Here is a 23,856-nt window from a genome sequence, read left to right as displayed (position 1 = left end):
TTTTTATTTTTTATTTAATGCCTCTGTGCAGATCTCGCGAGATCTCCGGCGTTCGCTGTGTTCTGGCCGTTGCTTTGCAGCAGAGAGAGACAGCAGGGAGAAGGCGAAGGCAGGAAAGCATCATGGCGGACAGAGACAGTGGAAGTGAGCAAGGCGGAGCGGCCATGGGCCTAGGCTTCGGTTCCATGCACCCGGCGACGGGAGGGGCCGCCGCGGCTTCCGGGCTCCAGCACGAGACGCAAGAGCTGGCGTCGAAGCGGGTTGACATCCAGAACAAACGCTTCTACTTGGACGTTAAGCAGAACGCGAAAGGCCGCTTCTTAAAGATAGCAGAAGTCGGCGCCGGCGGAAACAAGAGCCGCCTCACTCTCTCCATGTCCGTGGCGGTCGAGTTCCGCGACTACTTGGGAGACTTCATCGAACACTACGCCCAGCTGGGGCCGTCCAACCCGGGGCTGGTTCAGGACGAGCCCAGGCGGGCGCTGAAGAGCGAGTTCCTGGTCCGGGAGAATCGGAAATACTACATGGATCTGAAGGAGAACCAGAGGGGACGCTTCCTGAGGATCCGGCAGACCGTTAACCGGGGGCCCGGGTTGGGATCGACGCAAGGCCAGACCATCGCGCTGCCTGCCCAGGGACTTATCGAGTTTCGCGACGCTTTGGCTAAACTTATTGACGATTACGGCGTAGAGGACGAACCTGCGGAATTGCCGGAAGGTTCGTCGTTGACTGTGGACAACAAAAGGTTTTTCTTCGACGTCGGATCCAATAAGTACGGTGTGTTCATGAGGGTAAGCGAGGTGAAGCCGACCTACCGCAACTCGATCACGGTGCCCTACAAAGTGTGGTCCAAATTCGGGAATACTTTCAGTAAATACGCCGAGGAGATGAAAAAGATCCAGGAGACGCAGCGGGAGAAAAGGGCATGCGAGATGCAGCAGCAAGAGGAGATGCAGGCGGACGATGGAGACGAGGATTGATATATGTAGAGTGCAAAAGTAATTAAAATAACAAGAGAAATATAATTAAAAAAAAAAACTCTACTGTATAAAGAAAGAAATCTAAAGATTTAACTGTAATGGTTTAACTCCAAGGGAGCATCACCTACAATATAAGAAACCTCCACAACCTTGACAGTTATGACATGTTGTCGCTCATCGCTGGATGTTACCCCCCCCCCCCCACTTATCCACCATTAATACAGTAACAGGCTGCTAAACAAAGTAATAACATTATATTTGAGCGTTGTTTCCTACTTGACAGAAGAAGAAGAGAAAAAAAAAAAAATATTGAATGAGTGTTTATTTCCCTTAACAGAAAACTTTTGTACCAGTTAAAAGCTGTTGTGTAGAAAAAAAAAAGAAAGAAAAATGTGTTTGCAAATGTTCAGAAGGAATTATTGCAGAGTTTAGAGGGGAAGATGTTTTATTTTTTTTATTTTTTTTTTCACACCATCTTAACGACTTCAGCACAAATCAGATATTCCATTTTGAAACCAAAATTCCGAAACTTTGTAAAAGGTTGTCACACGTGCTTGCCGTCCTATTTACCTTTTACCTGTGAGTGGAGATGTGTTTACACACGGACCATATATGAGGGCTAGGCCTGCTTCGGAAAACTGGTTGGCGATCATACAGTATGAAAGGAACATAGGCATTTTCATGAAATGAAATAAGTGCTATGTGTTGTGCAATATACATTGCAAAAAAAAAAAAAATCAAATATATTGGTGGGTTGATGGATTTCGACACGATGACATTTGCCAGAGGCATTCAAAGAAATATTAATATTTGTAATTTCATTTCAGTTGAAACTGTTGCCATGCGGATGGATATATTATAGACTACCTTCGTGTCTTGTTGTTAATGCAAGTGTGTTCATTTTAAAGGTACTAAATGTGTATTCGATATAGGAAATGCAGCAAAAACATGTAGCAAATGGCCGGATTGGTAATTTCAGAGTCAAAACACCTGAAGGTCCTCGTCGATTGGCTTCGTGGTCGGAAAAAACAAAAAATGGGCTGAATTAAGCAGGGCGCGGTTTGGCGTGCAACGCACCTGCAACAGTTTGTGGGTCTCGCTCAAGTCGTAGAAGTCCACATTGTGCCAATGAGCGCTGCTGCTGCATGTTGACCTGCGCTGAAGTCGATTTCGTTGGTCTCCGAAAATATTGGCTCAAGGACTCTTCCATATCTTTATCTGCCTTTTTAGTGTACGAACCTCAGTTCTGAGTGCCGAGTGATTCCCGTCCAAATCCAGTTCAGTCGCATCTCATAGATGTGTGATAGCAGTTTTATAAACTGTCAGTAAATTCCATAGAAACTGGCTACAATCAGATGAAGTCACAGTTACCTCGCCGTCGAATTACATGATCGTTCCCATGCTTAGATTGACTGGAAACTAGACCCCCTCTATTTTTTGGAGCCTCTGGTGTTGCCGAAACAACGCCTGACCGGGAGCGTCCTCTTCAGCATATTGAACAACCTGGTGCCTTAAACACTCCACATGCTTACATTGCTGGCCTGGTGCTTTGGATTGCAGCTTAGCTTTTTCTTTTGTTAGCATTTCCTCTTTCTTCCATTTTCGCCTCAGCCCTCTCCCGTGTGCTAGCGCACGACACATGGTGCTCAAAGGGTTTGTTTCAAACCCTAAAGAAAAAACGTTTGGAGCTGAGTTCCAAACTTTGTTTTCTGCCATCCCCCCCCCCCCCCCCCCTTCCTCTATTCTACCACCATCACCATTCTCCAGCCATCCAGGTATCGGCCGACATGTAAACATGGAAGGGGGTGTGGTCACCTTGATGCAAGATGATGCAGAAGAGTTTGGCTCATCACAAGCCAAGTGCATCAGCAGAGAGAACAGGGCCTGACTGGGAACATAAGTAGGGGCTTGAAATATGTATTTTTGTTGCCCCCCCCCCCTGCTTAATTAATGGGCAGCAGCAAGTATGTCTTGTTTTGTTCATGTTACGTGTTTGTTTTATATAGTTCTACCTTTTCAGCGTTATTCCACCTTATTTGTAATTTTGGAATGAATTTGCCCATGAAAAAGCTATATTTTCTGTGCAACATTTCATCACCGTGTGCAATATCGTATGTGCCAATGGTGGCAAAAAAAATACATGTATATCAATTAAATATATGATTACTATTAGAAAACATGTGACTGAATTCCATGGTTTTCTCATGGAGTTGTATGCCTTTATTTGCACTTGAAGCTCCATCCTGGGGGGGGGGGGGGGGGTAATAAACCAAGGATGTACTTGAACTTGAACTAGAGCAAGTATGCCTCTTTGTAGGAAAATGTTAAACTTGGTTTATGGGTTTTTGAAGGTGGAACACAAACACACAATGGAGTCAAAAAACCCAGTGAGATCTCTATTTTAGCTTTAAGCTAAGACAAGGTGCTTCAGTCCAATCCTCATTAAGGTGTATGGTGAACTGTCTTCAGTGGTTGTTGTGTGTAGCACTTTGCTTTCCCAGGCTAATGAAAAGCCTGACCAATACTTGTTTAAAATGATCTCAACAAAGAATGTCGTTTTCTCTTATGTCGGTTATTGTTTTTTTTGTTTTGTTTTTAAAGAAAGTATTTTATTTGCTCATTTGGTTTCGATGCATTGTAATTTATGTACATTTGACAAATTTTAAAAATAAATTTAATTTACCCATGAGGGAAAAATCTATATCCAAAATGTGTTATTTTCTTCATGTTTCTTTTCCTGTTGGGGAGAAAACTTCCCTCAATGCCCACACTGAGAAGCATCTTTTGATTCTTGTTAACTAATGATATCGCCGAATTCAACTTCTAAAGGTATGTTTTATGGTCATTGAATCTAAAAATGAGCTGCTTGGTGGGGGTTTGTGCTCTCGGAGTGCTTTTCTAGTTACTAAACAAATTTTCTTTTACAGCTATTAAAATTCCAATTTGGGAATGACCTCAGCCTGCCGATTAATTTCTTCTTCGGCTGTCTACATTAGTGCTGTATATTGAACGCAAAGCTATGAAGTTGTTCTGCAGTAATCATAAGCGTGCGTCAATGCCCTTCTGTTAGCCATACTGCTAATACTAAAATGAAACCATCCACAACTTGTATTAGTGACCTAACAGTCCGGAGAGCAGCAGGTCAGAATTCTCATAGGTTAATACTTTCACGAAGTCAGTCACATTGTCACAAGCTGAATTTTAGGTTTAATACATGTTGATTTCTTGGTATGTAGATTTTAAGCAGCCTATTAAAATGAGCTCTGTGCTGTCATTCCACCAGATTCTGTTGTTTCTGCCTCTAAACATGATACGCACACTTTCATTAACTTTTATTATTTGGTTCTGTACATTTTTCTTTACCGACTACCAAAAACACTTTAGGAAAAGTGAAGTTTGAGGTTTTATTGTGAAGCCAGTGTTCTCTTACCTCCCCGCAAGGATGGAAAACTGAAGCGGATGTCTAAAACTGAGATGGACTCCGGCCAAGATGCCGACTCGGAGTTCGCTCTTTGTCAACGAGCCCACGTAAAGGATTGAGTTTAGTTCATCGCTTTGGACGCACAATTGCAAAACACAAGAGCCGGAAGATGAAATGCATTCAGTCAAATTAGGCCTCTCTTTGCTGAAGCACAATCTGTTCTAAAATTTGGAATTCTGAGTTTGTTCGTCACTACTTTAAAGCTCGTTGGCACCAATTGATCCCAAGAATGCAGCTGGAGAAGATTAGTAGCATGCCTCGCTTGTTGCTGCTCTCAAACTGCTAGCCGAGGGAACCATTATCAGGTTCACATTTTACTGTTGCTGCAACATTATCCACCCAAAACCCTCCTTGGTGGCACCGAACAGCAGAAATGGATCACCCAGCATCCTGATGCCTTTCCACCATCTGACTATAAGCTGCATGCACACGTCCTTTTGCTGCATCTGGTCCTTGCAGCGCGTCGAACATGCTGCGCTGCCTTTGACGTTGCTTCTGTTGTTCTTTTGTGTTGTGTCCCGAAGCAGTTTTAGCACCGGCTGTGATGACGTAATTCATGCCAGTCTTCTCTGGCCTTGCCCAGTAGAGGATGCTCTTCACCAATAAATGATGAAGGCAATGAAACAGGATGGGGGAGGAGAAAGATGTCTCTGCCTTTAATGTGGCGGTCAGCAAGGAATTAGGTAATGGAGACATCTCCTCGAAGAAATGACGGGATGCACACATGATATCTCACAAAGGTGCACAATTATTTCAGATTTGGGTTGGATTTCCCTCAGAACAGAATGAACAAACACCCGGGCTCATATCTCATGATATGGGTTAGGGTTAGTCAGATCTTTTTATTTAAAACCAATAACTAACGCACAAGTGTCATGTGTGTGTGCAGCGACATAATGTATCGTTCACAAACTGACTTTAGGAAAATCACAATTTTTACAATTTAGTAGAATAACAAGAATGAAGTGGGTATTTCGATATGTTTTAAATACAAAAGCTTTGGGGGGGGGGGGCTTGTGGAAATGTAAAAAAATATATAGTTTGTGCTTTGTTGTGGTTTTGTGGGTGGGAGAGCAGCGGCGGTAAACGTCCTCCAAAACTCAGACTTTCTCGTTTTCTGCTATTTTTTTTATGTATTTTTTTTTTTGCGTGTTCAACTTCCTCAATTGCTTGCTTCTCCTTTTTCAAGGAAAAAAAAAAAAAGTTTGAATATGTGCGTGTGTGTTCAAGAGAGAGAGGGAGAGAGAGAAAAAGGGAGGGAAAGATTATGGAATGCTGTGATGTCATCAGCCCAGTCATACACACAAAGACAAGGAGGACCCACAGGCTCTCTGCTAAGTTAGCACGTTAGACTGCTGTGGAGCGGCTGTCTACATCCCACTGTGAGTACTTCACACATTCTGCTCTTCCCTTACCTTTGTCTCTCTCCGTGCTCCGTGCACCTCGCCCCTCTTCCTCCTTTATATATACCTTCTTTGCACCCCTTTGGAAGCAGACATCTGTATCCCGCCAGTGTGATACTTCTGAGACAAGCTTTCTTTCCCTCCCAAGTGCTGCTCATGTGGAAGCCATTGTTAAACATTTCGCTGAGACTGGAGGAGTCCATTTCAGTCCCTTGTTAGAGAATCTCACTCACGCTCCCTGGGGGGAGGGGGGCAGTGACCTTTTTTTCTTTCCCTGTCTTACAACCAAAAACTAACCATGTTAAAATGGAGCAGCACATTTTTCGGGGGGGGGGGGCATGTCTTCAGGAAGGGATGTGTGGAGGGGAGGGAGGTGGGAAGCTGATGACAGAAAGAGTGCCATTCCTTTGGAATCTCCTCCCATTCCGGGGTTGGAGTCTTTCTGACAGTTTAGAAGCTGAGTTCAGGCTCTTCCGTGTACACGAAGTCAGGGACAGGAAAGTCAACCGGATCGGCCGTTTCTGAAGGAACGATTGACGAAAGAAAGTTTCTGGCTGTGACAAAGGTGGGATTGAGAAATGTGCAGTTTAGTTTCAACTTTAAACTAAAAGCAGTAGCGAGTGGTAAGGCGATCTTCCCTTTGTGTTTTCCTTGTAGACTGGCTCAACGATGACCTTCGAAGACGACGCTAACTGACATCTCGTAGGGCGGGGAATCTGCCAGCACTAAACAGGAAGGAAGCAGGAATTTCCCTGCTGCTGTACAGAATGTACGAAAGCCATGGCCCTGCACTCTAATTCACCACTTGTAAACACGGGTGCTTTTATGATAAGGAAAACGATAGAAGGGCTTCATCTAATGACATGAGACTATAAACCGTCACTGCCCACCTCAAGAAGCGGCTGGCCGTAGGACAGCGCCGCCTCCATCCCGCTCCCTCGCCGGGTTGTCCCCACCAATCGTCCGCCGACATGCTGCAGCAGATCCTAAAGGAAATGTACATCGACCCCGACGTGCTGGAAGCTCTCAACGAGGACCAGAAAAAGACGCTGTTCCTGAAAATGCGGCAGGAACAGGTGCGACGCTGGAAGGAGAGGGAGGAGAAACTGCAGAGGGAAGCGGGGGATGCCGAGTGCAAGAGGACGAAGCCGAGAAAAGGTAGCCACGACAACCTATCACCTTCAACTCACTCTTTTAAACAAAGCATTTGAGAGAAACCATCCTGAGGTGTTTGCGCTGTAGTGAATAACCTTAGAGAGGGCTAAAGAGCGTGAGAGTTGATCAGTCAACAGTTGGATGGCTGCATCTCACGGCCCTCGGCATCTCAGCAGCTGTTTCCCAGCATGCAACATTTACCTGGGGTAACAAACACCATCTGCGCCGCATAAATGGAGACCTGGAAGAAGATCTATTTATAGATCTAAAGTCCAGTGGAATTAATACACTGGTTTATTAATGCGGCACTCTCCCCGTGCTGCAGACACGGGGAGAGTGCACGCACATCTGGTGAACGTGCCCCCCCGATGTGACATCACAACGGGCAAGAGCGCTGCCAGACTTGTTTCAATACTTGATTACAGAACTACGCAGGATTGACTGGATGGTTTCATTTAGCAATATTTGAGTTGGAAATGACCCCAAACCACCAAAATATGAGTGAAGAAACATTGGAAAAGCGATTTATTTTGGAATAATATGTCCCCTTTAAAGAAGCGAACAGAACACTAAAGGGGAAATACAAAGGGTTTATGGTGAACTTAACCATGGCTCAAAAGTGACGGTGTATATGTACAAGCAACATTAAAAACAACAACAACAACAACAAAAACTGGAAACTCGGCCGGCTGAAATCTGTCCTGAAACCGGTTTGACTTGTGCTTCAGGAACTGGCCTGTCTGCATTATCTCCTTGGCGGTAACAGGTGCTGTGATGAGAAATGAGTGGTGTAATCGCTGACGCAGCATAATCCTCCATTCAAAAGAAGGGGACGAGTACATGTACAACTTTCTACTTTCTACGGCATCTCAGAGGCAGCATTTTTGTGCTGCTTTGCCGCTTTTCCTGAGCAGCTTTTAGTTACGTGTCCTTAAATTCAATGTGGAGTATTTTTTTCAGCTTGGTATTAGTACTTTAAATGAGGTAAGGTACCTGAATACTTTGTCAGCTCCTGCCAACCCACTCCAAGATGCCTTTTAACAGCACAGCTGCTTCATTAACTCCGACCGGCATGGTAATGCGAGCCGCCTCGTCGGGGCTAAGGACAAAGCATTTGCTGTGGACTGAGGCTTGTCTCTTATCTCCCGAAGACAAGACCGCTGCAGCTGCCCTGAGGAAGCCAGGCTGAGAGTTCGGATCCCGTGGACCCGACTCCTCGCCGCACAAGCTCGCCAGTCTATAATACAGAGGAAGTGGTGGAGAGTTTATGGCTCTCTGCGTAAAAATAGGAAATGAGTCGAGGCCCATTCCTCCAAACAATTAGCAGGCGTGAAAACAGGAAGCCAGCAGGAAACGGACGCGTTTGAACAACAAAGAGAGGGAGCTTGATTGCACGGTGGCTTTGTGGGAGGGCTCACATGTCGTCTGTGGTAGTTTCAGCCTTTAGCCTTTTCTGATCATGGGACTTGTGATTAGTACTGTGACTGCATGCTGGTGTGTTTATGCTGCAAGCAGGCTGGTGACACTGACGCAGGACAGAGACACAATTCACTGTAGAGATTCTGATTTCCCACTTGTGATGCTCTTAAAAAAAATAACATTTTGATTTCAAAAACTGTTGTTGTTGTTGTTGTTGTTTTTCTCTCACTTTGACGAGCCAGTTCACCGCAGCATTGTGAGTTCTGACATTCTCGTCCAACACTTCCTGTTACAGTTCAGTTAGGCCTGCAGGGGTAAATGCCAACACGGGTTTATTTTAAATGGCCTTGCCTTGACTCAGCTGACGGGACTCATTTTGTCTACACGTGACAATGACCATGTCATTTGTAGTTTTGTTTTTTTTACCCCGTTGACTCATTGTTTACCAGCGTTATGACGTCTGTGCGGTTTCACAGTCATCCTGGTGCCTCGAAAAATGTGATCCGCAGGGCAAGCTGGCAAAACCAGTTGACGACAAAAGCATGTTATCCTGCTCTCAACCCAACAAGCACCTTTGCCCTGAATGAGCTGCTTTGTCTTTCCGTGCATTCCTGCAGTCACAAGAAGGTGGCTTTGCATGTGACCTGTTTAATTTGTGTGTGTGTGTGAGACCGTGTTCTCACAACGAGTGTAACGCCAGATTTTATTTGTGAATGATATCAGTACCTAAAGGTTCCTCACAGTGATATCTAAACAAGATTAAGCCGCCGTCAGCGCTTTCCCGTCTGCTTTGTTTGCATCAGCTGTGTGGAGGAGCTGTCAAACGTTTGGCGCTGCCTGTTTTTAGTCTATAAACTACAACAGCAGAATAAACTTAAGCGATCTGCTGATGATGCATTTTGTTTGAGTTGAACAGAGGTCGTATTAATTATCTGGGAGGTTGCACTTTTTTTTCTCTACAGTTATGGCTCAAAGGATTTCTATTATCAAGTATAAAAATATAGTCTGCCTTCTTTTTTTTTTACATTTCTTTGAATGTAGAAAGCATCTTTGTTCAATGTGTGTGTGCGTGTGTTTGTGTCTCCTCCAGCCAACAGTAAGAGTGTGAGCTGGATGCTCGGCAGGGATGGAGACGTGGCTGTCGTTGTGATCGGGGAGGTCGATGAGTTGACCTCCAAATTTATCTGTGCGGGAATTGGAGAGAAGAAGCCGCAGAGTCTTCAGTACAACACACAGTAAAATAGATTTATAATTTATGAGGGTGTTTTTAACAGATGATGTGTTACTGGGAATTTCTGGTGCATACTTATTTTTACTGTGGTTTTATAGATGTTGCGATGTACAGTGCGTATATATCTGGCATTCTCTGAATGTGCTTTTCAGCCTTCAAACTATCCTGAAAAGCAGAAAAACCCCAGATCCTGTCAAAACTGAGAGAGAGAACCTCTCTCCGAAAACGCAACTTGGAATTTCGCTGAATCTAAAGGTGAGTAGCCGTTAAGTCTCACCATTTTCATTTTGCTTCATTAGCCCCCCCCCCCCCTTTTTTTTATTAACTCAATTTTGCTAAAAAAGAAAAAACGACGAAGGATTATTTGCTTAAACTATTTACTGATTTACTGATTTTCTCTACTTAAATTTTAGTTCATTTTCTTGAATCGTCTAGTTTTCTGTTTTTTCTTAGTTGTAAATGTTGTTGCACCTACAGGATCTGAGAGATCAGGTCTTTCAATTGTCTAGTACTGCAGAATTGACAATAAAGGAACATTTGACTTTGACATACATCCAAAAAAATGTTTTCAGATTGAGGATCAGTCTTGAGGATTTGCATTAAACTGTTAAACTGTCTGCTTCATTTTTTTAAACCTTCCGGGTCATCTAATTCGAACTTCTTTACATTCACTGTAGTTACAAACCATCAGCCAGGGAGAAGAAAATCTATACAAAATATTTATGCATCTGTTTCGTGGCTCAAAAAAACATTGTCGGTGCATAATTTCCAGGATGGTGTTATATTTGGGTGAGTGTGTGTGTGTGTGCGCGCGCACTTGGCAGTGTGTGAGCTGTTGATTTTGGAGTTGTTGCGGGGTGGGTGGTTGTCGGGGTGTCTCGTTTTCTTCACGCTATATCTTAACGAGGAGATTTGCTAAGTTGCCATGGCAACCGCGCGGGATGGATGGTCTCATCTGGCCTGGCCGCGATGCGTCTCTGCGTGCTGCTCACTCAGAGGAAATCGAAGCCTCCCGGCCAGCGTGCTGATTATCCTGCAGCCGCTTTAGAGCTCCCGCTGCAACACGGATCTGTTTTTAAATGTTATATTCATGAGATGCACTCCTCCTCAACTCTCCCTGAACGGACTCACACCTCAGCAGGATGACGCGTCTCCTCCTCTCTCACTATGTCTAACATCGCGTCTCCTCCTCTCTCTCTCTCCCAGCAGGGGAGCTGCGATGACGCGAGCACTTTGCACCATCTGCCGGTGAGTTGCAGCAGCAGCTGCCCTCTGCGCTCCCCTCAGCTGCCATCATGGCCTCTAAACGCTTGTGCAATGTCTTTGTTAAACCCACAGGTGTCAGTGAGCGAGCACGCCCCACCTTCAGCAGCAGAAAAGGTATTTTTTATTCATTCATTCATTCTCTCATTTCCCCCCTCTTCGATGCCACAGTCCATTTTAGATCTCCGGTATGTGACGTATACATTTTGAATAGATGCAGAGACATTTGGAACATATTCTCTGTTATCCCATGGAGAGCCTCTGCTTAGAGCTTTAAAATGTGGCCGCCTGCCTTTTCGTGGCCGTCCCCACCCTCTCTGAGTAACAGGAAACGGTGGTTAAGCCAGCTGTCCCTTCACTCCCAGCCGCTCTGCAGATCGTCTTTCTTCCAGCATGCTCCTTCCCTGCGTTCCCGCACCCCTCGCGGCCCTCTCCAGGGAACAGCTGAGCTGAGCTGTCCTCCTACTGGCTCCATCGTCGCTCTAGCCCTGGGTTATCCGGTGGGAGCTCGCGCTCTCCCCTCCCCTCCCTTTCTCTGTCTGTGTTTATGCACGCGCAAGTGTGCATGCGTTTGTGTGTGTGTGTGTGTAGGTGACACACGCTGCAAGAACAGCTGAATCAGAGAGGCGAGGCAGGATTTCTGGACTGCCCTAGAACAGATGGTTGGTGAACTTGATCGGGGAATTAAAACGCCAGAGATAGAGAATGCGTCAGACGCAGATGGATGGGATTGTGGCATAGTCTCCTGAGGTTTGTGCGCGTGAGCTCCCCCCCCGCCCCCCGCCCCCTGCCTGCTTTCCCCACTGATGGAAACGTCTCTCCACTTGTTATATTTATACCAGACTCTATACATGTATGGCCCAAACACAAATCTGGACGACGCTTACCCACAACGGAGGCGTTCTGGTCGGTCTAACAGCGGAGGAATCTCAGTTTAATTTTTTATTAATGCCTCATTTGTATACTTATATGGCGGTTTGCGTCTCGACGCACTGAGGGGGTTGCTTTGGTGCTGCAGATGCAGCTGTGGCTGCTGCAGCAGGATTTCTCCAGTTGATTTACGGAGGGATGGGCTGAGAGCGGGACAGAGAGTGATTGTTGATGAAGAAGGCGTAAGATCAGGAAGGAAGATTAGTCAGCCCGTGTGATTTCCAAGTCGCCTTATAATTTTCTCTCCACACACCCTTAAACTCTTAATCAGTGGTCATAGTCCTGTGTGTTTCATTAACGGCGCATTGTAATCATGGGGGGGCGCTGTAATTTGGTGAATCATGTTTCCAGGGATTTAATCAAACATGACAGTAATTCCACTGTACGTGAATTGGCTGTCAGCATTGATTGCGCTCCTCTCTCCTCTTTTGTCAATCTTTTTTTTTTCTGGGGAAGCTCGAGTCGAACTCGCCCGGCGCGATCGAGGAAACGTCAGCTCCCCAGCCCTCCATCTGCTGCAGCCGTCCCACGAGACCGGGCCCGTTCAATGTGAGATCGGCTTCTGCCACTGCAGCACCGGGTCCCGTTAACAGAAGGCCTGGCCTTGAGATTCTAAGGCCGGTTGGCGCCGCCTCCGCACCTTCGGCCGCCCCCGGAAGCCCTGTCAAAAAAGACTCTGAAACAACGTTAGCCGCCAAAGCTGGCCCGGCTGCATGGGAACCTCAGAAGCCACAGGAATCACAGGGTCAGAAAGGTAAGAGAGAGTAGCGTCAGGGTTACGCAAATGCATAGATGGATTGTTTATCTGTAATCGGTGCAGGGCCTTTACCCTATTGAAAATATCACATGGCACTTTCTATTTCAGAGCCATCGGCGCAGCTGTAGATTTAAACTTGCATAACCTGCGGTCAGGAAAAAAAAAAATCAATGGGTCAGGCTCACAAAGATTTCATTCTCAGCTTGCCAACCGTCTGCCGTCACGCTCATTCCACTGCTCGATGACAGAAGGGTGCATGTCAAGACAGCAAGGAGAAGGCATTTTGGTAATTGTGGATGTATCCTAGAAATATTAGGTATAAACTGCAGGTTAAATAGATTCGTCACTTAGTGTTTTCAGTCTGCTTTAGAGCATTTAGAGCACTCACTGTCATCAGAGGTTTCCACCAGGTTATTTTCCATGCAGGCAATGTGCACACATCCGTAGCCGGGGATGGAACCGCCAACCTCCTAATTAGTGGCTGTGATGCTCCACCTCCTGAGACTCCATAGTGGAATTGTTCAAATCAATTCCACAGCACTTCACCTATCATATGTGACGATAACGCTTTTCCCCTCCTCCTTCTTTAAGAGTTATAATGTCTGCGGGGAGCCGAGCGGCACACAGCTCATTCCAGAAAGGTTTCTCGGCTCCGCAACCAGGAAGAAAAGATTTATTTCCCCCCAAAACCTAATGCGCTCGCCAAACAGTGCCTCGGCCGCCTGGAATCTTTATGAACTGGCAGAGCAACGCAAGACTAGCCGAGAGAGGGGAGAGCTTGCGTGATTGGTGCCTCCTCCTACCTGCCTGTTTAGAAGCTTCTCCTTTATCATGTCAGGCGCCATTCCATTCGTTACTGAACACCGTGCGTTCACTTTGACTTAACTTTGACACAGATAGCATTTATTTTAGTAACACTTCACTCTGAATTTACATTGAATTGAATTGAACACATTTTCCTGTACATCTCAGAAAACATATTTTATTAGCTGGCGCACATACAGAGTTCATATTCTCATTATTGTGTGAATGATTTGTCAGGTTTTGCTGTCAAACCACAAAGGACAGGTAATGTTGCAATGCACAAAGGCACGGATTCACAATTCAATTCACTATAACCCTGTAAAGTCATTGCACTCAAAGTGGTTTGTAGCTTTCATTCAATTTGTCATCGATGAAGAGGAGAATATTTTTCTTCCTTTGCCCCATCTGTGCTTTTTCCAGCCTTTATCTGTGCAGGCGCTCCTCGTGTAGACAGGAGGGGTTTTCTCAATGACTATATTGATATTGTTATGGTCTTCCCATTTATGATGCCGGCGACTCCTTTCCTCTTGTCATTGCGATTCACTTACTTCCTGTTTCATCACAACAGCCAGTTTCATGAATTGAGCAAAGCCTCATTCACCATACTGTGACCCAGTTATTAAAATTGTTGGAAGGGCAAAGTTAGCGACATCTAGTGGATAAATAATGACACTGTATGAATAGAGTCCACAGACAAGCCTTGTTTCCTCAGGGTCCCTCTGCTGGGAAAATATTCATCCTACAGCAAATTCACAGCAAATAAAAGGGCATTAGTACAGTTCCAATCTGCCACATCATTATGATCATTTATTTACAAGTAAGATATATTTTCAGTGGCCGAACATTTTGTTAGACGTAAGATAGAAAAATACTCATTTTAACATCATCTAATTCACTTTGGCGTCTTCTTCATTATGAACATTCCTGACAGTTCGTTGTAGATTTTGAAAGCAGGACAAATTGCAGCCTGGGGATCCGATCACAAGTTGACAAGCAGAGGTGCGAATGCACCCGTGATGCATTCGCGTTACAGTGACGCAGACCACATTCATAGGCGCTCCATGCAAGATGTGACCATTGACTTGCAGCAGTGTGAACCTTAATGTGTCCTCTCCCACCAAAAAGGAAAGTCCCTTAAATCTGCTCCGTATCACGTTTTGCACTATTAGTCACAGGGTTTTAAAGCTGCCATGTATAAAGCCCTTGTAATCTCATGCTTTACCACTAGAGGCGCTAGTCTAATAATGCACCATAGTTTCAGCTGGGAGGAGCTATATCAAAAAAAACTTCTAAAATTATCACTTAAAATGATTTTTTTATAAAATCCTAAAATGTCAAGAAATATTACATTGAACTTTTTTTCCATCTCCGTCTCAGTATTCCATTTCCTGTTTAGCCTGATTCTTGGAGGCCCTGCCCAGTCCCAGTGTTGTGTTCCACAGTTTTCATTGGCAGGCTGAGGAGCCTGGTTGACCTGAGCAGTAGCTTCTGATTCATCTTATTCAAGGTGCTTTTTATCCAGCCATAGCCAACCAAAGATTATCGTGAGCAGCAGCTCTTGGTTATTTTTGTGATGTGGCTCCCTATAGTGCTGGAGATACCTTTTAATTTGAAGTTCCCATTCTTTAAATCAACTTATATTCTGCTGCTGTCAATTATCAATCTGTTTTCTTCATGTGCCGTGAGCTCATTGTTTCTAAGTTAATCTGGATCAGGATCAACAGTTTTGCAGTTTTTTAAAGAACAACAATGGTTAAAACCTTGCTTGATTATTAATATTAATTATTATATTAATTAGATGATACATTTCCAGATAATCATTGTATGGCTTTGTGCCTGCACCCACATCAGTGACTGGATAGGAGATTTGGTGGGCAATGCCAGGGCAGTGAATAATAGATGAATGTAGAAAAAGATGGAACGTATAGAGAAAGAAACAGCTGGTGTGGTGGGAGTTAAGGTGGGCTGAACAAAGCGTAAAATGGGTCTCAACTCTGGGAGGAAAATACTGACTGTCTGTCCTTGACAATGGCAGGAAGCTCATTCCAAGGGCAGGATGAGGCTGAGAAGGATAAAGATCATGCCTCAGCTGTTTTCTTTTGAACGCGGTTAATGACGAGGATTTCTGCATCCCGTGAGCGGAGACGGTGACCCACACAATAGTGGCGCTATAGATGCGTATTTATAGGCACCACTTGGAGCTAAAGGAAACTTATGACACCAGAATGCATCCCTTTGAGGATTAGAAAGGTTTCTTATGAGATTGGTTGCCGTGGCAAAAAATGATTACCTCTGCCAAGACGGAGGTTACCGGTATGTAATCGCCGGAGTTTGCGTGTCCGTCCGTCCATCTGTTAGCAAGATAACTCAAAAACGTTCTGAATGGATCTTGATGAAATTTTTAGGAAATGGTGGGAATGTTACCAGGAACAGATGTTTACATTTTGGTGATGCTCCAGAATAGATTATGGATTATGGATCAGTTTTACATTTTTGGTAACATTGCAGTCAATGGAGCTTCAAAATGTGTTTTATGAGTGGGTCTATTTTACTTAAACTGTGCTGATCTTCAACCTCTCTCAACAGGAAGCAACAGTATTAGGGAAAAAGTAACTAAATTAACTCTTCTCAAAAAAATTTTTTTTTTTAAATTTAGATTCTGATTAGTTGATGGTAGAGTAAAGTTGCGTGTCATCTGCATAAAGACAAAAGGGAAGGACATTAATGAACAGTGACAGCATGATGGCTGGGAGTGAGAGTGACGACAGTCCTGAATGTGCAGATGCAAAAAAACATGTTGTGTGCTGGCGTTTGTGTACGTTTTGTATGATTTGCAAACATGTGAGCATGAAAGTGTTGGCATGTGTTCCTATGAGTTCATGTTTCCGAGCCTTTTTCTGTCTGCCGGTCGGCTTCCCGCTCTTCTTTCTTCACCTTCAGAGGGAAGGACACACATTCCAGCGCCGCTTCCCAACTCTCGCCCTGGGCGACGCTCAGCCAGAACTGATAAGTGACAGGGGCCCCAGACCCCCCCCCCCCCCAGCTCCACTTACACACACCCACACTGACACACGCACACACACGCATGCACGCACACAGACATCACCTCTCTTCTCTGCCCTTCAGTCCCCAGACATGCTGCTTGGAATTCTGCCCTCTGCCCCACTTCTGCTGCCCCAACCCCACCACCACTCCTCCTCCCCGCCTCTCTCTCCGGCGGAGACGTGGCGGTCTTTAAAGAGATAGATTGGTCTTTAATTTTTGTGCGAGCCTGGTCAGTGACACCGTTTTCCGCCCCCTCCTCTTTGTCCTCCCTGTACATTTTACGAGCTCGCCTGAGATGCGAGGAGTGGCGAACGGAAGCTCAGACAGGAGATTAATCAACGTTGATGAGTGATTTAATGGAGGAATTCTCATTCAATTTAATGCATGTTTTCACAGGTAGCTTTAAAGACCTTTTAGATTTAGATTTCAGCAGCGTAAATGTGCAGGATTTACTTATTTATTTGTGCTTGTTTGTTTGTTTTTGGTGGGTGTTAAACCAAGTTAGTCAGATTTGCTGTTGGAAAGTATTGGCGTCTGTACATGTATTCTTTCTGTACAGCAGTCCATGCCCAGAACTCCTTTCCATCTCCTTCCATCTCCGGCTCCCTATTAAGCATTCTACTCAGACCTTCACCAAGGCTCTGAGCTCTGAAACTCTGGCCGTGAGTTTCTACGTGCCTGTGTGTGCGCTCCCTGCGCATGTGTGTGCTCCGTGCGTGCCTGAGTGTGTGTCAGCCTCAATTGCTGGAGCCTATCCATGGTTTCCGTGGTGACCGCACAACACAACGAAACAATCAGAGGCAAGCCCACGCAGCGCGGCGAGAGGACATTAACACAGGAACTGAGGGTCAGGGGGCAAAGGAAAGCAGGGCAAGGAAGAGACGAAGGGGAAGGTGGCGTTGGGCGTTACAGCCACAGGGAGAGGGACAGAGCGCACAAGGAGAAGAAGGAGAATAAACAACAATGGAAACAAATATATATATATTTTAGGTTTCTCCTTTTCAGGCCTGCAAGACATCAAGAGCTTTAAAGGTTTCCTGGCCCCAGGAGTCTCCTGTGTGGTTTTGGCTCTGTCCCACCTATTTGTGCATGTGTGTGTGTGACTTTGTGCTGGGCTGCGGTATTAGTCAGAGATGGCTGCATGCGTGACTGAATCCGTGAGTGGGAGGGCTGTGCAAAGGTGCGTGTTTGTGTTTGTGTGTGTTTGAGCATGCACAGACCTGAACGTAACATGAGATTCCGTGTGAAATTGAAATTCAACTGTTAGAAACCGCACTCGTGTGTGTGTGTGAGCTCCTCTAGTCACGTGCGCGGATGCTCTCACATATCTCTGTCCCCCGGGAATGACGCTAAAAATATGTGGCTCCTCGAGCCTTCTGGTGTCTGAGCAGCGTCTGTCTGCTCTCCGTTGCCGTCCCTGTGGCTCTCCCTCCCCTCTGTTACTCCTCTTCCCTCCATTCCTCCTGCAATTACACCCACTTCCAAACAGAGTACCTCAACAAGTGCACACACACACACACACCAACTACACCCAGCTGTGGCCCCAATACTTTCACTGAGGATGACCTCTGATCGGCCAGAGCGGGATAAAGGGAGACAAGTAGCGCAGAGAAAAGGTGGACAATCGTGAAGATGTGGGGAAATTCTCAACTAGAGTTTCTGCTTTAACAGCGATATGGTAGCGCAGCATACAGAAATGTCATTGTTTGCATTTTACCACTATTTCTAGAGTGCAGCAGCTTCAACGGATTTTCATCTGGATTAAATGCTCCCCCTAAACGATGCTGTTTTTTTCCCCTGCTGCAAACAAGCCACTGACCGCTGCAGTTTACAGTCAGCAAGCTCCCCCAGCGACGAGCCGCCGCACACAGGAAATCATCTTAGAATGCACAGGGAAGAGAAAACCGGAAAAGAAAATGCAAATCAAGTGATCATTTTGTGCCAAAGTCCCTCTGAGGAGGGTTAAAGCCGTTCAGTTCGAGCTCTTAATACAGTTTATAGCCGATGGAGAGTGTGAGCCCTTAACACAAGGACATCTATTTATTTATATTGAGTATTATTAGGAAATATTCCGTGCGTTATTGATTTTTGCATTCTTTGCACTATTTCTTTTATAATCGAGTGTCTTAACGTACAACTAACGCAATGTGATCCTTTCTTATTCAGGCGTCGGTGCGCCTGAAGCCAAACAGCCCCAAACAGGCTCAGAGAGGCCCCCCGCCGGCGACGGGCGGGGCCGCGTCGCTCAGCTGATGAAAACCTTCAGCACTGAAACCCCCACAGACGCCCCGCCGCGTGGCGTCAAGCCCCCCCTCCCCACGAAGCCCAGCCACTTGCGTCCAACGGCCGCGCCCACTGTTAGGTAATTCTTACGCCATCCACGCACCGACGCCCGCCCCACGCTGGACTATGTCGCAGAGCGGACTAATGACTCCCAGAGTGGAGGCTCTGAGGCGGCTTCACTTAATGCCGCTCCCCGAGCCCAGCAATGGATGTCATGGCTGTATTTTTAGATGCTGCATGCAGCACTGTAAGCACTGTGCGTGGGGTGGAGGGGGGGGGGGGGGATAAATCAATTCCAAAGCGAGCGGATTGATGACTATCAGGTGTATTCACTTGTATTTGATGCGTTCCACTTTGTGGAACGCGGAAACACACTCACTGTTTTATTTGGACACACAAACCTTGAATACATTGTTTACTTGCCAATGACATTATTTTTATTCCACGCAAGACATTCTTTTTTTTTCTTTTTTTTTTGCGTGAGCGCATGTTTGGGCACACAGCAGAACAGTTCAGGACAAAGTGACGGGCGTCGATGGGCATAGTGGGGGGGGGGTGGGGGGGTCGGGCACCGCCGGGTCTTCCCTCGTCTCCTCCCTGGGATTAGTGTCGGGTTGTCTATTTGTCCCTTTGCGCTGTTTGTGTCCCTCCGCCACCCGGCAGGAGCCTCGCCGCACCAAATACCTCGTCTGTCGATCCCGGTGGATCAAGTTCGACAGCCGCTGCCAAATAAAACAGCTCCGTCTTTTACTTTTCTCCAACTTTTTATCACTCCTATTTTGAGTGCTTGTCGTGTGTATGTGTATTTTTATTTTTATTGTTGTTGTTGTTGTTGTTAAATACATTTTCTGTTGGGAGAAAGATGTTTTGTAATGGGATATTTCACGTTAAGAAGATGCTCAGTGAAAAATGAGAGACATTTTTATATTTAATGTCATGCTTGTCTGGTGCAATCAAAGAAACAATAAAGTTGTGTGCATGTTGCATTTTGAAGGGTTTCTTTGTTGTTGTTGTTGTTGTTGTGGTTTTGAATTCTTGCCTCATTCTCACATTATTTCTCAAAATTGTCCTCCGCTGTTATAATTCTGCGTTAAAATAAAATTAAAATATTATTTTTGTCATTTTATATCCTATAAAAGGCAAACATGTCAGAGTTAAATATCAATTATCATTCTTTTTGATGTACCACTTTGTAGTTCAGCAGCCTTTCTCAATTTTGCATGAGAAATGATGTATAGAAAACTAAAAAGTGAAAACAATCTATTTCCATTTTTCAAAGAGAATGTAGGGGACTAAATGCTGGCTAAAGAAAGGATCAAATCAAATCGTCCTGGAGGTCAGGTGACCGTGGAGGTCATTTGAGGCAGCACGGCTTCCCTCTCCTTGGTTAAACTTCCTTCACCCAGCCTGGAGGTGGGTTTTAGGCCATTATCCAGTTGAAGAATAACTCAGGATCCCACTAATCTCCAACCGGATGGGAGGGTGTGTCACTGCAGAATGCAGTGGCAGTGATGCTGGGAAAATGTGGCTTCAATTTTCAACAAATCACCAACAGCGTAACTAGCAAAGCTCCCCGTCAGCATCACGTCTCCTCCTCCCACGGGTCATTTCAGGAACCACATGTGCAGAAGATACCATCGGTTCTCCTTTCCTTGCATCTCACAAAGGTTGGAACCAGAGAGCTCCATCGATTCATCAGACCAAAGCGGAGATTTCTACTTTAGGTTTCAACCCCGGCTCAGAGGGGTGAGTAAAAGAAGCGCGCCAATGTGAAATAAATTGCGCATTCATCTCGCAGAATGAAATCTGTTGCGCAAGTCTGGCGTACAGGATTAAGATCAAAGACACACCATGAGAGTTGATATAATTGTAAACTGATATCTGTCTTTCCTGCATCAGACTTCTTAAATGCGATGAGATGCAAAGTGAGATCCGTAAACAAACACTGAACAACTTTGGGAGTAGTGGACTTATATAGAGCAGAATAGCTTAGAGCAGTCACTGTAGTCATTACAAGGTACACGATAGGTGTGTGTGTGTGTGTGTTTGTGTGTTATGTCATAACAGATGTGTCGCTGAGTCAGAGATGTTTGGTGATTCAACAAGTCTCAACAAGATGGATTCACAAACAGACGATTTACCTTCATCATTAGTATTTTAGATTTGGGCAAACATTTATATATATCAGTGTCTGAAACCGGCTGACCCCTCACCCAACCCTCGGCTCACCCAACCATCGGATCACCCAACCATCGGATCACCAAAACCTCAGATCACCCAACCATCAGATCGCTTGCTTTTATAGCATGTGTGTTGCAGCTTTTCTCAGCTCCTCTTTAAAGTGCAGCAATGCTCACTTTCTCTATTTCAAGCACGAGTTTTGTTTATTCGGGACAAAAATGCAAGATTAGGATTAGCCTTTATTGTCATTACGTTTTTACACTTTTTACACTGCAAACACACAACAAAATTCCATTTTCACCCTAGTACAAGGGCCCCGTGAAATAACCACAAACGTCACGCATATATGCATAGGGGCCCCAGAGCATGCGGAGAGGGCATCGGGCGAAGGCGCCTCCATGACAGGGGCACCCGGAGCAATTAGGGTGGTGGTGCCTTGCTCAAGGGCACCACGGCAGTGTCGTATTATCATCGCCACATCACGGCCGCTCAATGTAGTGTCTTGGTAAATGTGCATGGATCTGGAATGTGTGAAGCTGCACATGGAGGTGGGGCACCAGGATCACTTACAAACCGGAGCATCACGCCGTCACAAACAGTCTGCAGGGAAGCGAAGCCTTCTCAAACACAAATGTTCTGTTTACACTTGAACGTACGATTCTCTACTCATTTTGAAGACTCACAACAACATGAAACATTTATGCTTCTACTGCACACACGCTGGAGGTGCTTGTGCAACACGCTGCACGACGGCGAAGCACGCTAACTGCGCGATGGCGCCGCCGTTTCCCAATCAGCCAACAATGGCCGTGGCTGTTCTGTGACGCGCAGAGACATCGTCGAGCAGTTTCCAGGAGATATCTGTGGCGACTCCCTTGGTATGCCCCCCCCCCCACACACACACACACACACACTTCTCCTCTTCATCCGCCGAGCCTGGCCACTGCTGTCGTCAGGGCCCTCCGACGGGAGATAAAAAGGGGCTGTTGTTGTCTCCTTCCTCGAGAGATGGACGCCTGTTTCTCCCCTTCTTCTTTTTTCTGCCTCGCTCGCTTGACTCCCACAGAGGGGGGGGGGGGGGGGGGGAAACAACAGAGTGGAGGAAAGAAAGAAAGAAAGCAATACTGCATGCTGTGACGTTCCACCACACCACCGACCCCCCCCCACACACACACACACACACACACTCCTCCACCACCAGCACCATCCACAGCACCCCCCCATTAGAGAGAGAAAGGGCGAGAGAACGGAGAAGAGAGGGGGCCAGGGCCATGTGATACACAGAGCATGCAGGCACAGCTTCACCCCCAGGCAGAATGAACGGGGGCCTGCTGTGGCTCTCCTGCATGATTAATCTGGCTGGGGGGCAGGAGGACTGCCACAGCCCTGCCTGCATTAACTCCCTACTCCCCAGGTCCGCGTGAAAACACACGGCAACTTGCAGAAACAGAACCAGACCCACGGTCAGACACAGGTTCTGCACGCTTGCAGAGAATGGCGACTGGCTGCTGGAGCGGATTCCCGTTGAGGCATCCGATTCTGGCCGCATTAAGTTTAACCGTCGACGGTCTCGCTGTCGTTTAGGTCGCTGATGCAACAGCAACCCCCCCCCCCCCCCACGCCTGGTGCCAGACTATAAAGAGCGCCACAGCGTGAGGGGCGATCAATAGCGCCGGCTTCTAGGCACTTCTGGATTCATGTGACTCATCCTCTCATGTGACCTCTGTCTCCCAGGCAACGTTGCGGTTGTGTGCCCGTGCCAGTCTTTCCCCCCTTTTTTTTGCGTAATTCATACCGAGGCAGATGGTCCAGGAAATGTGGCTTACTCCTCAAGATTCTCCCAGACAAAGAGCATTTGGCATGTGATGATCACATTTTTAAATGGCCATGACAGCTTCTGAGGGGACCGCACAGCAGGTCTGATTTATTGTCTCACAGCATTACAGCTAACGGGAATTAGCGTATACTGTGAGTGTCTCGCTCATGACTGGGTTTTACTCTTTAGAGCATACCGGAATGTTTGAGCTCCACGCTGACGCGAAAGCAGAAAGTGTTCTGAGGGCCGGCTGCCGTGCAACAGCGGAGACGGAGCATCAAAAGGCAAGGCAGAGGGTTAACATCCTGCAGTCTCCGTGTTCACTAGGAAGGAATGAAGTGTCAAACGTGCTTTCACCGTAGCGAGACGGTCAAACCTCCTCCTCCCACCCACCGGTCACCCCTCCAGCCTTCCAGCCCGCACACCTCCCACTCCCAACAACCTCCCACGGCCATGACCAAATTATTTTCCAGCCTCCCGATGATTCGCCTTGCCAGACCCCAGAAGAAATCTCCAGCGCAGTCCCGATCCAACCTCAGCCAGACTCAGCGTCTCTTTGTCTCACACTAGAGTAAAGTCTTCATTGTCAACTATGGGTCCCTTTGAGGTGTCCTTTTACTGAATTGCCGGACAAGTTTACGCTGGCGATCTGTTGACTTTGTGCCACGTTTGTGAGGAGAACACAATTAATCTGAACGCAGGTACGGCGCTAACACAGGTGTTCTGGTTTGAAGGGTTTGAATGAAAGCATTACATGAGCAACAGAGAGAGAGAGAGAGAGAGAGAGAGAGAGAGAGAGAGAGAGGAAGCTCAAGACAAAGAAAGAGGACCAACCCTCAAAAGTGAAAAAAGGAGTGGAACGAGAGCGAGAGAGCGAGAGAGCAAATAAACCCTATACCAGCGAGCAGGCCACACAGCCCTGCCAAACTGCTTGAAAAAAAAAAAAAAAAGCCCCCTCTGTTTTATTTATAGTGCGCTGTATCCATGGCAACCAGAGAGGTCAGGCAAGCTGGGCCTGCTGCTTCACCCTGCTCTGGGGATTAGGATTTCACAGAGGTTCTCAGATGTGAGGAAGGTGGGCTCGAGCGACTCGCTGCTCGCCAGCGAA

At 46.3% G+C, this 23,856-nt stretch overlaps 3 protein-coding genes across 3 annotated transcripts; all 3 read left to right on the top strand.

The window, feature by feature from the left end:
• Positions 1-122: 122 nt before the first annotated feature.
• puraa (purine-rich element binding protein Aa) lies at positions 123-980 on the top strand. The gene has a single exon (XM_068744667.1). The coding sequence runs from the start codon at positions 123-125 to the stop codon at positions 978-980; it is 858 nt and encodes a 285-aa protein (XP_068600768.1).
• Positions 981-6,713: 5,733 nt separating this feature from the next.
• On the top strand, positions 6,714-10,128 carry LOC137900282 (SH2 domain-containing protein 4A-like). The gene is made up of 4 exons (XM_068744345.1): positions 6,714-7,022; positions 9,529-9,673; positions 9,822-9,924; positions 10,123-10,128. The coding sequence occupies exons 1-4, from the start codon at positions 6,836-6,838 to the stop codon at positions 10,126-10,128; spliced, it is 441 nt and encodes a 146-aa protein (XP_068600446.1). The 5' UTR covers positions 6,714-6,835.
• A 665-nt stretch (positions 10,129-10,793) lies between these two features.
• LOC137900746 (uncharacterized) lies at positions 10,794-19,011 on the top strand. Its single transcript, XM_068744880.1, has 4 exons — positions 10,794-10,917; positions 11,008-11,049; positions 12,319-12,616; positions 18,635-19,011. Exons 1-4 carry the CDS (start codon positions 10,837-10,839, stop codon positions 18,832-18,834), a joined length of 621 nt encoding a protein of 206 aa, XP_068600981.1. The 5' UTR covers positions 10,794-10,836; the 3' UTR covers positions 18,835-19,011.
• Positions 19,012-23,856: the final 4,845 nt, after the last annotated feature.

This window comes from Brachionichthys hirsutus, chromosome 10, assembly GCF_040956055.1.
Source record: "Brachionichthys hirsutus isolate HB-005 chromosome 10, CSIRO-AGI_Bhir_v1, whole genome shotgun sequence".
In the NCBI taxonomy this organism is placed as follows: Eukaryota; Metazoa; Chordata; class Actinopteri; order Lophiiformes; family Brachionichthyidae; genus Brachionichthys; species Brachionichthys hirsutus.
Note: the sequence above shows the minus strand (reverse complement) of the source record. Positions and strands in the feature narration are given on the sequence as shown.

Bases quoted from the DNA above. Each gene is read 5' to 3' on its own strand.
- puraa (XM_068744667.1), top strand. From the start codon at position 123: ATGGCGGACAGAGACAGTGGAAGTGAGCAAGGCGGAGCGGCCATGGGC.
- LOC137900282 (XM_068744345.1), top strand. From the start codon at position 6,836: ATGCTGCAGCAGATCCTAAAGGAAATGTACATCGACCCCGACGTGCTG. The intron at 7,023-9,528 runs GTAGCCACGACA...TGTCTCCTCCAG, and splicing joins GAGGACGAAGCCGAGAAAAG to CCAACAGTAAGAGTGTGAGC. The intron at 9,674-9,821 runs GTAAAATAGATT...TGTGCTTTTCAG, and splicing joins AGTCTTCAGTACAACACACA to CCTTCAAACTATCCTGAAAA.
- LOC137900746 (XM_068744880.1), top strand. From the start codon at position 10,837: ATGTCTAACATCGCGTCTCCTCCTCTCTCTCTCTCCCAGCAGGGGAGC. The intron at 10,918-11,007 runs GTGAGTTGCAGC...TTAAACCCACAG, and splicing joins GCACTTTGCACCATCTGCCG to GTGTCAGTGAGCGAGCACGC. The intron at 11,050-12,318 runs GTATTTTTTATT...TTTCTGGGGAAG, and splicing joins CACCTTCAGCAGCAGAAAAG to CTCGAGTCGAACTCGCCCGG.